This window comes from Phytophthora sojae (assembly GCF_000149755.1).
Source record: "Phytophthora sojae unplaced genomic scaffold PHYSOscaffold_3, whole genome shotgun sequence".
Taxonomy (NCBI): Eukaryota; Oomycota; class Peronosporomycetes; order Peronosporales; family Peronosporaceae; genus Phytophthora; species Phytophthora sojae.
Window position 1 is genome coordinate 2,928,565 of NW_009258117.1, and position 12,733 is coordinate 2,941,297.

Consider the following 12,733-nt stretch of genomic DNA (forward strand, 5'->3'; position numbering starts at 1 on the left):
CAGCTGAATTAAGTATCGAGTAGAGATACATCCTATATTAAGGGTCCCCAGCCTTCCTTCCTTCATTAAGGTAATATAGGCACTAGGATGGATATCCTAGTTTGACGAAGCCTGTGTATCGGAAATCGGGGCTGGGATTCTCATGCAGATCAACAAGTGAATCCTGTAGTCATACCTTTGAAGCACAAGTGATTCACTTAGTGAAGGCATGAGTCATGGACGATTAGGGTGATGGGCCTGATCAAATCCACAGCCAGCTATGACAACCAACTTTGCACACATGCACTTCTTGGCGATAACGAAGCTTCCATTGCCTTTTACGCGAGCCTAGCGTTATATCCATAGTATACGTAATGTTTCACATTTAGGACGAGGTCTGGTTGAAATACACAGTGTCCTGGAACTCAGCATCGCAGTACGGGAACAGGATGTCCGAGTCCGAGGGCACGAACAGGTTCTTGCCGGACGTGTACGTCGAGTAGCAGCCCAGCACGGTGCACACCACGATGATGACACCAGCGCCGAACTTCTCGTACATCGGGACGTGCTCCCAAGTCTTGAGCAGGTAGAAGATCGTCGGCAGGACAATGCAGTTGGCAGTGATGACGGAGCCGCCCACGAAGTCGACGAAGTCCGAGATGTGGTCCTTGAAAACGACTGACACGATGACGAGCACCACGATGATGGACAGACGAAGCACGATGTACTTGATCGCGTTGGCGCCACGGTACTCAGCGGCCTCCAGCTCGTGAGCATTGCTGACCTCGCCCGTTAGGGGGAACACGGACGTCCTCGAACGGCGACTGGAAGTCGCGCTGACGCGTGCGACATCGCCCTTGGCGTCGGCCGTGGGGGTGCCAGACTCGAGGTAGGCCATGCCGTTCTCGACCTCCTCCGACTGCTTCTTGTGCATGCCCAGCACCAGGCGCTCGGCGATGTAGAACGCCGGGTTGATTAGCACGGAGAAGGCGATGGTCACGTGCATCTGCATGGCCAAGTAGGCTAGCACGACGGTGCCCCAGTTGGGCGCGAAACCCAGCGTTGTGAGACCAGTGGAGGCGTCCGGGTAGATCACGTAGAGCAGGTTGCCGGAAATCTGGCAGCCAACCGACAGGTACGGCACGAAGCCGAGGACCAGCAGCATGCACATGATGAAGCCGATGGTGACCGACACAACGCGGGGCATGCGGCCCGGGTCGCTGTGCTGGCGCTGCACGTCCGTGAGGACAATGCCGGCACCGAAACCCATGGCCAGACTGCCGAAGGTGCCGACAACCTGGGACAGGCTGAGCTCGGGCGACGGAACGGACGGGTGGTCGCGCATGCCGTGCGCCACGATAGCAATGCCGAGGGCGTCGGCGATGAGCGTGCCCATGCAACCGGCGAAGGCGGCACCGGCACCTTCCTTGAGCGTCGGCACCAAGGCCAACGGCAGCACGGTGATGGTCATGAGGATGATCCACGTCGTGGCGCTCCAAGCACCGGGGAAGAGTCCGTCGAGCAGACCACCGCCGAGCACGAGGAAGACGCACGGCATGAGCAGACAGGAGCCCATCTGCGAGATCATGCACAGGTAGCGGCCGGACTTGCCCATGCACCATTCACCGAGGTCGCTGAACGTGTTGACGGAGTTGGGGGCGAGCAGCAGCACCTTGGACATGACGACCGACGCGTACATGTTGGCGAGGGCCATGAAGATGGTGGCCAGGAAACCCAGGACCGGGCCTGCGCGGGCGAAGTTGGCTGGCATACTCAGCGTGCCGACTCCGCACATGCAGCAAAAGAGGCTGAAGGAGAACTTGGCGTCCTCGAACGTGAAGAAGGGCTGTTTGGCCATGGTGTCGCGGTCGGGGAAGCGGTTGCGAGGGTGGCGGGACTCTTGTGGACTGCGGTGTTGGCAGCCAAATTCAAAGTGAGCGAGAGCTGCAAGAGGCGCGCTGCATGCCAATGGCGGAACCGAGACGCTTGCCGTGGCTGCTCCCTTGTCCTCGGGGGCAGCGCGGCCAGCGAGGAGCCTCTTGTTGCTTGCTCTGGATCTGGCCCAAGTATACGGATTTCGAGTTGTGCAGAGACCTTCCGGTGCCCGGACATGAGAAGGGGACTGTTAGGACGCGGGGCGCCTGTAAATCTGCATCGCAACAAGCACTTTCAGGTGGACGGCCCCCGGTCCCTCGTCACGGACGTTGCACCGCCTTTGAGCGCCCGCTTGCTCTGCGTTTCTCCGGATTGCGATACGAGGGCTGAAAGGAGCCTCTTTTTCGGCGCCGGCGATCCGCTAAACGGAGCGAGCGCCGTGAAAACTGCAACTTGCAGTCCGCTGCAAGGAGGTGCTGTCTCTATTTAATCGAGATGGCCAAGCTTCCGACGGTCCGGCGCCAATATGGACACCTTGCCTTGCGGCTACTCATGTGTGTATGCGTCTATCTTCCTCGGACGACTGGTGCAGGCTCGGCGACAATGGGGATGCGTAACGATAATCGACAAGTTAGGACGTCCGTTACTGCTTCAGCCCTGAGGACCGGAAAAGGTGATGAGCTGCGACTGTCTCGCTCCGGATGGAGTCCGCCCTATGGGAAGGCAGTGTTTCGGCGATCTAGGAGATCTTGGAGCTCGGCGATGGAATCGAATGCGACGAGCGTGCTACTGCATGCCATCTGCGGTTGAAGTGTTCGTCTAAACATTTGGGGCGCGGCATGTTGAGACTTTTCCTTCAATCGGGATGCGCGGACTGCATTTTGAACTTCGCCACAATCACAGCGAGCTCCGCTTGGGTCCATCTGAGTGGCTCCGCTCACGAGGCAGACGACAGCGGCACTCGAAACGCGTGGATTCACCCCCATGGCGCCCCGGTTTCGCCATCCAGAGTCGGTTTGTCCCGCCATCTTGTGCACAGCGTTGAACAATTTTCGACGCCCCGGAGCGGATTGCAAAGACACCCCGGGGCATCCGTGCAAGGCGTCCTTCGCCGTTAAAAATTGCTGTCACTTCATTGTCGTTTGAATTTGTCAATGAAGGGGTGCTCGAGCGGTGCGTGCATTAATTAACGCAGAGCGGCCGAAATGCAAGGGGCGATGCGAGCGCTGGTGTCGTTTCCGTGGAGATTCGTCGACAAGCTACACCAACTTGGTGTAGGTACTGTATGTACCAAGCACCCTCGAAAGGAAAGTGACAGCTGTCGACCACCCGGAACACCAGTGCGCGATTTCGCTGCTCTCTCGTCGCGCCTCTTGTCTTGGTGGCGTTGCAATCGAAGCCACCATTATCCACGCTAGTGATACCTCTGCGATTCATGACAATTGCAGCGCGTTCATGCAACACCGGTAACAACGAACGTTGAGCAGCTCGGTCAGCCGGGTTAATTTACACCAATGAACGGCCAGTTCGCCCGGCTTTTCAGCCAGTACCCACCCTTTACAAAAATGGACCGTCTCCCTCGACTTTCAGCCAATGCAATCTGATTATGCGCCCAAAAGATCGACGTGTTCAACTCGCTATCAACGATTGGTGAAACTTCTGACCAATAACAAACAGCGTCGACGAGCAGCGCGTCAATCGTACCAGGAATAGGGTACAATGCATCATCGTGTGATCGCACACCACTGAATGTGGCGTACACGATAATAATGTGCCGCGTACACAATCACAAGATTGTACCATCCATCTGGTACACGCGCCCTCTTTATACAATCCGGAAAAAAATTTCGCTGTACTCGTCTCATGTAAGGAGGTATCTTGCGTTACGACCGACTGCACTATCGATCTGACGTGTCCTCCTCCTCCTCCCCGATAGATATGTCGTCGCTGCAGCAGCACAAGTGCGCGGAGGCGGCGGAGCAGCTCAAGCAGGCGGAGAAAGCGCTGGCTAAACGCTCCTTCTTCCGCGGCGCGCCCGACTACCTGAGCGCGGCGCCGCTGCTGGAAAAGGCCGGCGAGCTCTACCGCCTCGGGGGCGACTTCGAGGCCAGCAAGCAGGCCTTCGCGCGCTGCGCCGACGCGCAGCTGCACAACCAGTCGCCGTTTCGCGCCGCGCAGGCCTGGGAGAATGTGGCCAAGACGGCGCTGCAGCAGCTCAAGGCCGAGCGCGCAGGCGCGCACAGTGCCCAGCAGCGCACGGCCGAGGCCCGCAAGGCCTACGAGACGGCCAGCGGCTGCTACGTGGACATGGGCGAGCTGGGCAAGGCCGCTGACGCACTCGTGAAGGGCGCGCAGGCCTGTGAGACTCACGGCTGTGGCGCAGACGACGTGCTGCCGCTCTACTGGAGGGCGTGCGACCTGCTGGAGGCGCAGGGCAAGCCGCACTTCGCTGTGGAGACGTTCCGCAAGACGCTGAGCTTCCTGGTGAAGAGCGGCAAGAATAGCGACGCTATCAAGCTGCTGGACCGCATGGCGGCGCTTTATGAGGCGATGGACCAGCGCCACAACGTGCACAAGGCCCACCTGAGCCAGGTGATCCTGCAGTTGGCCTCGGGCGACGTGCCTGCCGCCGATGCGCTGTACTCGCGCTGCCTGCAGGACGACTCCTTCTTGACCTCGGACGACTGCGCGCTCGCGGAGGACCTGGTGCGCGCCTTCAAGATGGGCAACGAGGAGCTCCTGCAGGCCACGGTGCGCAAGCCCGGTTTCATGGCGCTCGACAACCAGATCGGACGGGTCTGCCGCAAGTTGTCGGTGTATGGATCCGGACATGCCGCACCGGCGCGGCCTCAGCAGCACCAGAGACCCGCGCCTTCCAGTGCGGGAGGCGTGAGCCAGCAGCAGCCGAAGCAGAGGAACCCGTTCGCACCATCCGCTCGCGCTGCCCCAGCGCAGCGCAATCCCTTCGCTCCTACCTCGCGGGCCCCAGCTGCAGCTGCACCGCCAGCTCCAGTGCACGCACCGTCGTTGGAGTCCGAATACGACGTCGGTTCGTCTGAAGCACCGACGGCGTCCAGCTCCGACGTTCGTGACAGCGATTACGAAGCGGCGTTGGTGGAAGCACTCGGCGAAGTCAACGTTTCCAAGGAAGAGAAGAAGCCTTCAGCTTCAGCACGAGCCCCACGTGCACAGGAGGAGCATGCTGTGAAGCCTCAGCAGCCTTCATCGCCAGAAATCAGTGGCGATTCTTCCAGTTTGTCCCCGAATTTGGCGCCGTCTCCGCCTCCTGCAGCAGTGCGGGCTAGCGTGCGTATGGATTACGAGTTTGACGACCTCGAGTTTGCCATGCCGGACTCAGACTCGCTCGAATTCTCGATTCCTGAAGCGGCGGCGCCCGCCCCGAAGGTTAAAGCTCCCGTGCCAGAGTCCAAGCCCGCGCCCAAGGCGGCGGCACCTGTGTACGACGAGTTCGATCTCACCTAGGTTGCTCGCTCAAAATGGTACCTATGCACATAATTCTGGTGGGTAACGATGCCTTCTTTCTCCCCCCCCTGTGCAGCTACACCCTGCTTGAAGGGTATGAATAACAACAACCATGATGGTGATAAATGCATTTGCTGTATCCTAGCTTAGCTCGCGCACCAGCTTAATCTCCTCTCGCCGTGCTGCTGCTTGCTTGCGCTCGCCGTGACTCCTTCCGTCTTTCGCTCCGCCCGATACCAATGTTGGCTTCGACGGTTTGGACGGCTTCGACCTCCTGCCTCCAGTAATTGCTGGCATGAGATCAGTCTTCATTTTACCTGCGTTCACTGGTGCAGTTCTTGGTGGTGGATCGTTGTCACCGTATATCGAGACTCGCTTAGCTCCTGGAGGTTTCTTTTCTCGGTCTCGGTTAGCGGAGTCCAACAGACCAACGTTGCTCACACCGCTTACAGTGTACGGCTTCATCACGCCATCGTCTCGCTTGTGGGCAGCCTCAAGTAGCTCGTGCTGATGCACCAGATCGGCGAAGACAATCGATTTGCCTACAGATATCGCGCTCGCATCCACGCGTGAGCCATCCAGAGCTGAATATAGTGGGGCGTTGGGGTCAACACGTCGCGTGGAGCGGATGCTGTGCAGCAGCGTATCCGCCTTGGCGCCGGTGATGTCTTTCGTGACGTTGGTATCACGAAAGTTGCGTCGATGTGCCATGACGATGCCCGCGACAATCGCTGTAGCTGGGTCTGCACAGCTCGCGCCTTCGATATCGTCCGTCTTGAGAGCGTAGTTGGGCTTGTCTCGCTTGGGGTGCTGCACTAATGGACGAGACAACGGATCGTCCGCGAATGTCATGCCGTTGACTGTGTACACGGGATTCAGCACGTTCCTGCAGCCCAAGCCACCGCTGTTAGCTCCGATCAACAGGAAGATACCAGTAAACTAAGCAAAACTCACGTGACACGGCTGGACCTGAAGTCCACGTTGGTAATATCCTGGACGTTCAGGATATCCCGCGGAGGGTTCTCACGTAGGCCGCGCTTGTGCCGAGGTAGCCAGCCGCACTGCGTGCCTGCAATGTCATCCTACAAGCAGAGTTAAGCTCAGCTCCATGTTCGCGCTATTTAGTCCATTCAGTTACAGCCTTACCACTTTCAAGCCGTCTCGAGGGTGTTGAATGTCTCGAATCTTGATCGAAGTGCCTTCGATGTCGGACACGTTGTAGCTGTCTCGCAGGAACTTGGGCTCGAGCTGCACAGGCGTCAAAAATTACTTAGAAAACTCAGCGACAGCACAGTGCGGGGAGATAACACGCACCGGAGGCGCTTTGACAAAGGATGGGAGCTTGTAGTTTGGCTCCAGCGGATTCACAACGCGATCCGTGCGGAACCCCGCGGGCTGCGACGTTGTCCCCTCGATCGGGAGCTGCTTGAAGCGGTTGTCGCTTCCCGCCCGCCAGTTCTTGGGGTGCAGCTCCATGCTCGTCGAGCCCTTGATATCGTGCGCATCGTAGAAGTGCAGCTTGTTGACGTAGACGTGGTTCTTGAGCAGCGGCCGAGCGCCGAGGATGTCGGTCACATCGTTCGTGGCTCGCTCCGGATGACGCTCTCGCGGCGGTACCCGCCCTCGGTCCAGGAACTGCTGCAGCCGCCGTTGCTGTTGCTGCTGGCCAATCCCCCGCGCCGACGTCGGTGGCAGCGGCTCCATCGCCATGGCAACCCTCAGCTACAGCAACTCGCAACTTATGATCAGATCGGAAGCTTTTCTCCTCGTATTTATAGGCGGACTTCAACTTGCCTATTTCCAGGATGGCTACATTCGTGTTCCATACACCAAAACATTTTGACACGCCTGAACATGTCGGACGCGGAGGACTCGACGGCGACGGCGGCCGCCAAGGGCGACAAGAAGCGCAGCTTCACGGTGGAGGAGAAGCTGAAGGTGGTGGCGGCCTCCAAGAGCATGTCTCTGCGCGCGGTGGCGCGGCAGTTCGGCGTGGACCGCAACTGCGTGCGCGCGTGGCGCGACAAGGAGGCGGAGCTGCTAGCCATGCACCCGGGCGCCAAGCGACTGCCAGGCGCCGGACGCCGCCCCACCACGGCGCCAGTCTTAGCTGCGACAGGCAGCAAGAGAGATGCAGCCGAGGAAGGAGCGGCCAGCGGACAGAAGAGGATCAAGACGGAGGCGGAGCAGAAGACGGAGGAGAACGAGGAGGTCCACGACGCCGCCCCAGCCTCGCTGGCCGACAACTTCGTGCTGGTGGGCTTCCAGGGCAAGGAGGGCGCGTTCTCGGAGGTGGCGGCCAAGGCCGCGTTCGAGGAGCTGCGCGCCGCCAAAGTTCTGAGTCCGAACGAGTTCATGACCGTCGGACTGTCGCACATGACGGACGTGGTGGAGGCGGTGGAGCGCGGAGAGCTGCAGTTCGGCGTGCTGCCGGTGGAGAACTCCATCTCGGGCACATTCCACGGGAATTTGGACCGACTGGTGGCTTCGCACCTCAAGATCGTGGGCGAGGTGGCGTGTGTGCAGGAGTTGTGTCTCTGCGTGCTGCCCGGAGTGGCGATCAGCGAGATCAAGCAGTTGTCGTCACACCCGGCGGTGCTGGACCACTGCGAGAGCTATATCTGCGCTATGGAGCGCAAGACCGGCACCATTATCGAGCGCAACGCGGCGTGGGACAGTGCGGGGGCGTGTCAGACTGTCAAGCAGGAAGATAAGCGCCACGTGGCGGCTATTGCAAGTGAGCAGGCAGCGCACGCTCACGGACTCGTTGTACTGGAGCGTGGGGTTGGTGATGAGCTCAACAGCGAAACACGCTACATGATCCTCGGACGCCTTGATGCGTCTCCACTGCCACTGGGCACTGCTCCAGCAACCAGTATCATGAGTACCCGCCCGCCCACCACCACCAAGTCCAGTATTGTCATAGCAGTACCCAACGAACCTCAAGCGTTGTTCAAGATCGTCTCGGCTTTTGCGTTGCGCAATGTCATGATCGTCAAGATCGAGAGTCGACCAGCAGCTACTGCTGGCAGCCTCTTCACCGCCCAGACCACGCACTGGTACGTTGGCACCACTTCTTCGCTTGTGCTTGCTTTCATCTCATCGTCATTATCTCTCTCTCTCTCGATCGATCAATGCCTTTGCTGCAAACAGGGACTACATTTTCTACATCGACTACATTACAAGCCATGACCCGACTCAGGAAGCAAGGCTGCGCGGCAATTTAGAGGAGTTCGCGCTCTGGGTTAAGGATCTCGGCACCTACTCAAGCAGTGGCGGCAAGGCGAGCGTCGAACCTCCACGATGGAAGAGCGTCGTCAACGCAATTGCATGTTGAGCACTGTACCTCAACTTGAGAATCTCAATCAGTTTTGAATGTAGCCATCTCCTCTCAAAAATTGAGATTTAATTTAATGTAGCCATCCCTCGAAGAGACGCACACCGAAAGATCGCATCTTTTGATTGACATGGAATCACCCGAAGTCGAAGCCTCGTGCTACTCCGTGGAGCTCGTCAAGGGCACGTATGGTCTCGGCATCTACTTCGCAGCCGCAGCAGACGCCACCCATGCGATCGTGGACACGCGCGTGCCGTTCTACCGCCTCCCGTCGGGGGCTCTCGCGCCTGGAGAGGCCAGCGGGGCAATTGCCCCCGGGGACTTGCTGCTGTCTGTGAACGACAGCGACGTGTCGACTCTGCGCTTCCCACAGATCGTGGAGCAGCTTCGCCAGGTGCCCAGAGGCCCCGTGACGTTGGTTTTCCAGCGCCCGCCAAGCAAGCAGCTCGAGGCGTCGCCGGAGACACAAGTGGAGGCTCCAGAGGAGAACCAGCAGGGCGAGCTCAAGACACAGCACGAGCAGGCTGCAGAGCCAGAGGAGAAGGGGAAGCCCAAGGGCTGGACGATGTTCCAGCGACTGGGCGCTAGTGCGGCAGCTGCAAACTCGACGTCGGCGTCGAGTGATACGGCGGCGATGCAGGAGCTGGAGGGGAAGCTGCGCGAGATGGAGGAAACGCTCGCTCGAGAGCAAAAGTGCCGCTTCCTAGCCGAGCGAAAGAATGTTTTGTACCGAAATGAACTGCTTCGTGTGAGCCAAGAAAATGCGGCGCTGAGAGATCAGCTGGGAAAACTCAAGCTCACGCAGCAGCGCAGAGACAACTTTGTCACTGAATCGTTGCATCTCGCAATATAAGCTCGGCAAAGTGAATCACTGGGACTGTCAGGGGGGGGGGCAAGCAAGACAGCAAAACTCCATTTTGTACGTAAGTATTCTTTGTGCACGCCTAATCGGGAGTGTTTTAGCATTCCCCACTACTAGTATTCAAAATCTAAACTTGGTCCTTCACAAACGCTTCTTGGTTTGAATGCAGGCGTTTCGCTCCTGATTGATCTCGCCAAGGTTTGGACGCAGTTTGCTGTTCTCTCTGGGCATCTGAGCATCTGAGCATCGAAAAAGTTGCTTGACCGCTATTTCTGTATATCTGTGGCACCAGCAAAATACTCGCCAGTCGAGCCGCGAACATGGCCGCTTTGATAGAGGTGGGAGATCTCCACGAACAACTTGGCCGTTGTGATGGCTCGCACGAGAGTCATGGAGTGGGTTTGCATCCGGTAGACGACGACGAAGGACTAGGGCGATCTTACGTGTGCTCGATGTCTTCTACTATCGATCTGGGAGGTCAAGAAAGCGGGAACTGCGCTGACCTGGCGCTCAATGTCCAGCGCTATCTCTCTCGCATTGTGGAGGAGCTACACCTCATCAGCGCGTGGAGCTCAAGTATCTACCATCGACAGCAGCAGCGAAGTGACGCCGAGCTCGTCTCAACCAAAGGAGGTAGACGAATCGACGATAGCTCGTTTACAGCTATGGCGCAGCTCGCGGTTGTTACCGACATCGAGTTGATGCGGCGCGACGTGGCAAAAGCTCAGCACGAACTCTTTCAACGGTGCACTACACAGATGGCGTACGTACAAAGTGAGGCAACCGCAGCAATAAGCAAGCAGGATGCTCTCGTTAATGAGCTTCAGCATCGCGTGGACACCGCACAGCGCGCCTGGGACCAACAAGCGCAAGCTGTTCAAGTGCTGGAAAAGGCTCGAGCTGAGAGCGACACCCAAATTCGATCTGTAGCATCGACGCTGCGTCAGGTGCAGCAGCAAACCTCAGCACATCCCACCAGAATCTCCGAGCTTGAGAAGTCTCTAGCTACCGTGACGACCGCGCAATTTTCCCACGATCAGGAGTTGCAAGCACTCCAACGGCGAGTCGAAAGCTGCGAAACTTCCCATCAGCTGCAGCTTGAAAACACACGCCGCTCTGCTGAAGACTCGCTGACTGCCTTGCGGTCCTCGCACTCGCAGCTTTCTGCAAAGATGCAGGTGCTGCGACTCGAGCTGCAGGAGTTGAGCGAAAGCACCCAGAAGCGACTGCAGCAGATGCTTAAATCCGTGAACTCAGTAGCGTCGAGCATGTCCGGAAAGCCGGTACTAGGCCCTGGTGCTGCTGTGCCACCACGAAGACCCTCTGTAGCGACCCCAAGAACGCCCCGGTCGGGCGGTAATACAGCGTCGATCCAACTTTCACAAGGTGGAGCTATCAACAACTCAGACGATGGTGGCAATAGCACGCAGACGGTGATGGCCACGGGAGCGGATGCAGTGGGGACGAGCGACTGCTTCATCTACGCGAAAGCGGCGCTGCCCCACCGCAAGTCTATCGCCGATACGAGTTCATTAATGAAGAAGTCTACTGCGCCGTCGACAGGTAGCAGTCGAGGGCTAGTAGCCTCTGGTGGGATCAGCTCAGCTTCATCAAGTGTAACGGACTCGAAGACGAAGGACGGCATGACCAACTTGTTGACTGTTCAGCAGTCAGTCATGAGCGTGCCTTTGGGCTTCGAGGACGACACAAGGCCCCCTACACTCATCAATATCCCAGCAAAAGGCAACACGGACCCACGAGATCCGATCATCCCAACGCGGCGCACTGCCCATCGACACAACAGCCTCCCAGACGTGAACCTCTCCGTGGCACAGGGCGCACTTTCGCCGCATAAGTTCCAGGCCTCTCGACTCAACACCAGGCAAAAGTAGTGCGGGCCTCGAGGCGCAAGTACTTTCTCGTCGGGCTTCGAGTCTCACAGTCTCCCAGTCGCCGCCACAACAAAAACCACCAAGAAAGACGACAGACAGCAAACCACGCGAGCATGAGTATGAACACTCCGGACACCATCGGCGCGGCCTACGACATCGCCACTCCAGCCTGCAACTACGAGCTCGCAGCGCGTCGAGCTGCTGACGGGATGACAACAGCGTCGACGGTGCGTCACAGCTACGACAGTTCCCCCGCCGCCTGGACTTCTGACCGAGAGCTGCGCCCGACGTTCGAGACGTGCTCGCGTGCCATCATAGCCGCTGCCGAGCGCATGGTGGCGCTCGCGCGCGAGCCCCGAAGCCTGGCCGTGGCCATCGCGTACGACGAGTGCCTCGACATCATCACGGCGGCGGTGAACCACATGGAGCAGATCGAGTCGCGTGGGGTGCTGCGCGAGACGATCCTCGAAGCCTACGGAGCCATGCACAGGATCCGCGAGCTGCTGCGACCAAGTCCGCCCGTGCGTCGAGCCCTGCGGTTCTAAAGCCCCCAGCAAATACTCAACAAAAGCATTCATTCATTTATTGAACCTTATCGCCTTCTTTTGGTCAGCTACCGCTCAATCCGCGCTGCAGACTCGAGGGGTCGAGTGCGAAGGCCTCGGCCGCCATCTCGAAGACGTTCTTGACGAGCCCCTCGTGCACGGGGGCGAGGCTCAGCAGGTTGTGGACCTCCCGCCCGTCCTCGTCGATGAAGGGGAAGTACAGCGCCACACGCTGCATCTCGGAGCGGATCCAGGCCTCGACCTCCGGCATCAGCCCCGGGGGCACCGGCAGGTACCAGCGGAAGCCGACGTCCCCGTACTTGCCCATGTGGTTGGCGTCCGTCACCTGGAGAATGTCCTCGACGAGGTCGGTGGAGCCCCCGAAGACCCCGACGAGCGCCTCCATGCCCCAGTCAGTCTCGCCCGTCACGGCCGGCATCGCACCCCCCAGCAGCCAGGCCAGAAGATTCCTGAGACTGCAGTGGGGTTGACGTCGCTGTCGAGAGCTCGCGTCAACATGGCTGTATACTGGTGTTATTAGCTGCAGGCGGCGCATCACGATCTGTAGAAGCATAGGCCTCCACTGTTGGGATGAATTCACGCTTCTCGGTTTTACAGTTATTTCGGTCTAAGCATAATATCCATGGACACTTTCTTTTGACCCGCGAGATCCGTGGGTTCGACGACCTAATCTTCAAATGCCTGTTGAGGAGCAGAGTGAGGTGTACATGTACATGTACTGGCACGTTGTTTTGAAGAG

The 12,733-nt window shown here is 58.6% G+C and overlaps 7 protein-coding genes across 7 annotated transcripts; 4 read left to right on the top strand and 3 right to left on the bottom strand.

Moving 5' to 3' along the window:
- Positions 1-343: 343 nt before the first annotated feature.
- PHYSODRAFT_558647 (hypothetical protein) lies at positions 344-1,837 on the bottom strand (the record flags this gene model as incomplete). The annotated part of the gene is made up of 2 exons (XM_009524581.1): positions 344-835; positions 923-1,837. 2 exons carry the CDS (start codon positions 1,835-1,837, stop codon positions 365-367), a joined length of 1,386 nt encoding a protein of 461 aa, XP_009522876.1. The 3' UTR covers positions 344-364.
- A 1,955-nt stretch (positions 1,838-3,792) lies between these two features.
- PHYSODRAFT_494284 (hypothetical protein) lies at positions 3,793-5,337 on the top strand (the record flags this gene model as incomplete). Its single annotated transcript, XM_009524582.1, has 1 exon — positions 3,793-5,337. The coding sequence occupies one exon, from the start codon at positions 3,793-3,795 to the stop codon at positions 5,335-5,337; it is 1,545 nt and encodes a 514-aa protein (XP_009522877.1).
- A 141-nt stretch (positions 5,338-5,478) lies between these two features.
- PHYSODRAFT_245791 (hypothetical protein) lies at positions 5,479-7,047 on the bottom strand (the record flags this gene model as incomplete). Its single annotated transcript, XM_009524583.1, has 5 exons — positions 5,479-5,627; positions 5,655-6,223; positions 6,292-6,419; positions 6,484-6,585; positions 6,652-7,047. The coding sequence occupies 5 exons, from the start codon at positions 7,045-7,047 to the stop codon at positions 5,479-5,481; spliced, it is 1,344 nt and encodes a 447-aa protein (XP_009522878.1).
- A 144-nt stretch (positions 7,048-7,191) lies between these two features.
- Positions 7,192-9,527, top strand: PHYSODRAFT_491321 (hypothetical protein; the record flags this gene model as incomplete). The annotated part of the gene is made up of 3 exons (XM_009524584.1): positions 7,192-8,396; positions 8,491-8,609; positions 8,821-9,527. 3 exons carry the CDS (start codon positions 7,192-7,194, stop codon positions 9,525-9,527), a joined length of 2,031 nt encoding a protein of 676 aa, XP_009522879.1.
- A 329-nt stretch (positions 9,528-9,856) lies between these two features.
- Positions 9,857-11,428, top strand: PHYSODRAFT_328304 (hypothetical protein; the record flags this gene model as incomplete). Its single annotated transcript, XM_009524585.1, has 1 exon — positions 9,857-11,428. One exon carries the CDS (start codon positions 9,857-9,859, stop codon positions 11,426-11,428), a length of 1,572 nt encoding a protein of 523 aa, XP_009522880.1.
- A 113-nt stretch (positions 11,429-11,541) lies between these two features.
- Positions 11,542-11,973, top strand: PHYSODRAFT_298401 (hypothetical protein; the record flags this gene model as incomplete). Its single annotated transcript, XM_009524586.1, has 1 exon — positions 11,542-11,973. The coding sequence occupies one exon, from the start codon at positions 11,542-11,544 to the stop codon at positions 11,971-11,973; it is 432 nt and encodes a 143-aa protein (XP_009522881.1).
- A 64-nt stretch (positions 11,974-12,037) lies between these two features.
- PHYSODRAFT_298402 (hypothetical protein) lies at positions 12,038-12,412 on the bottom strand (the record flags this gene model as incomplete). The annotated part of the gene is made up of 1 exon (XM_009524587.1): positions 12,038-12,412. One exon carries the CDS (start codon positions 12,410-12,412, stop codon positions 12,038-12,040), a length of 375 nt encoding a protein of 124 aa, XP_009522882.1.
- Positions 12,413-12,733: the final 321 nt, after the last annotated feature.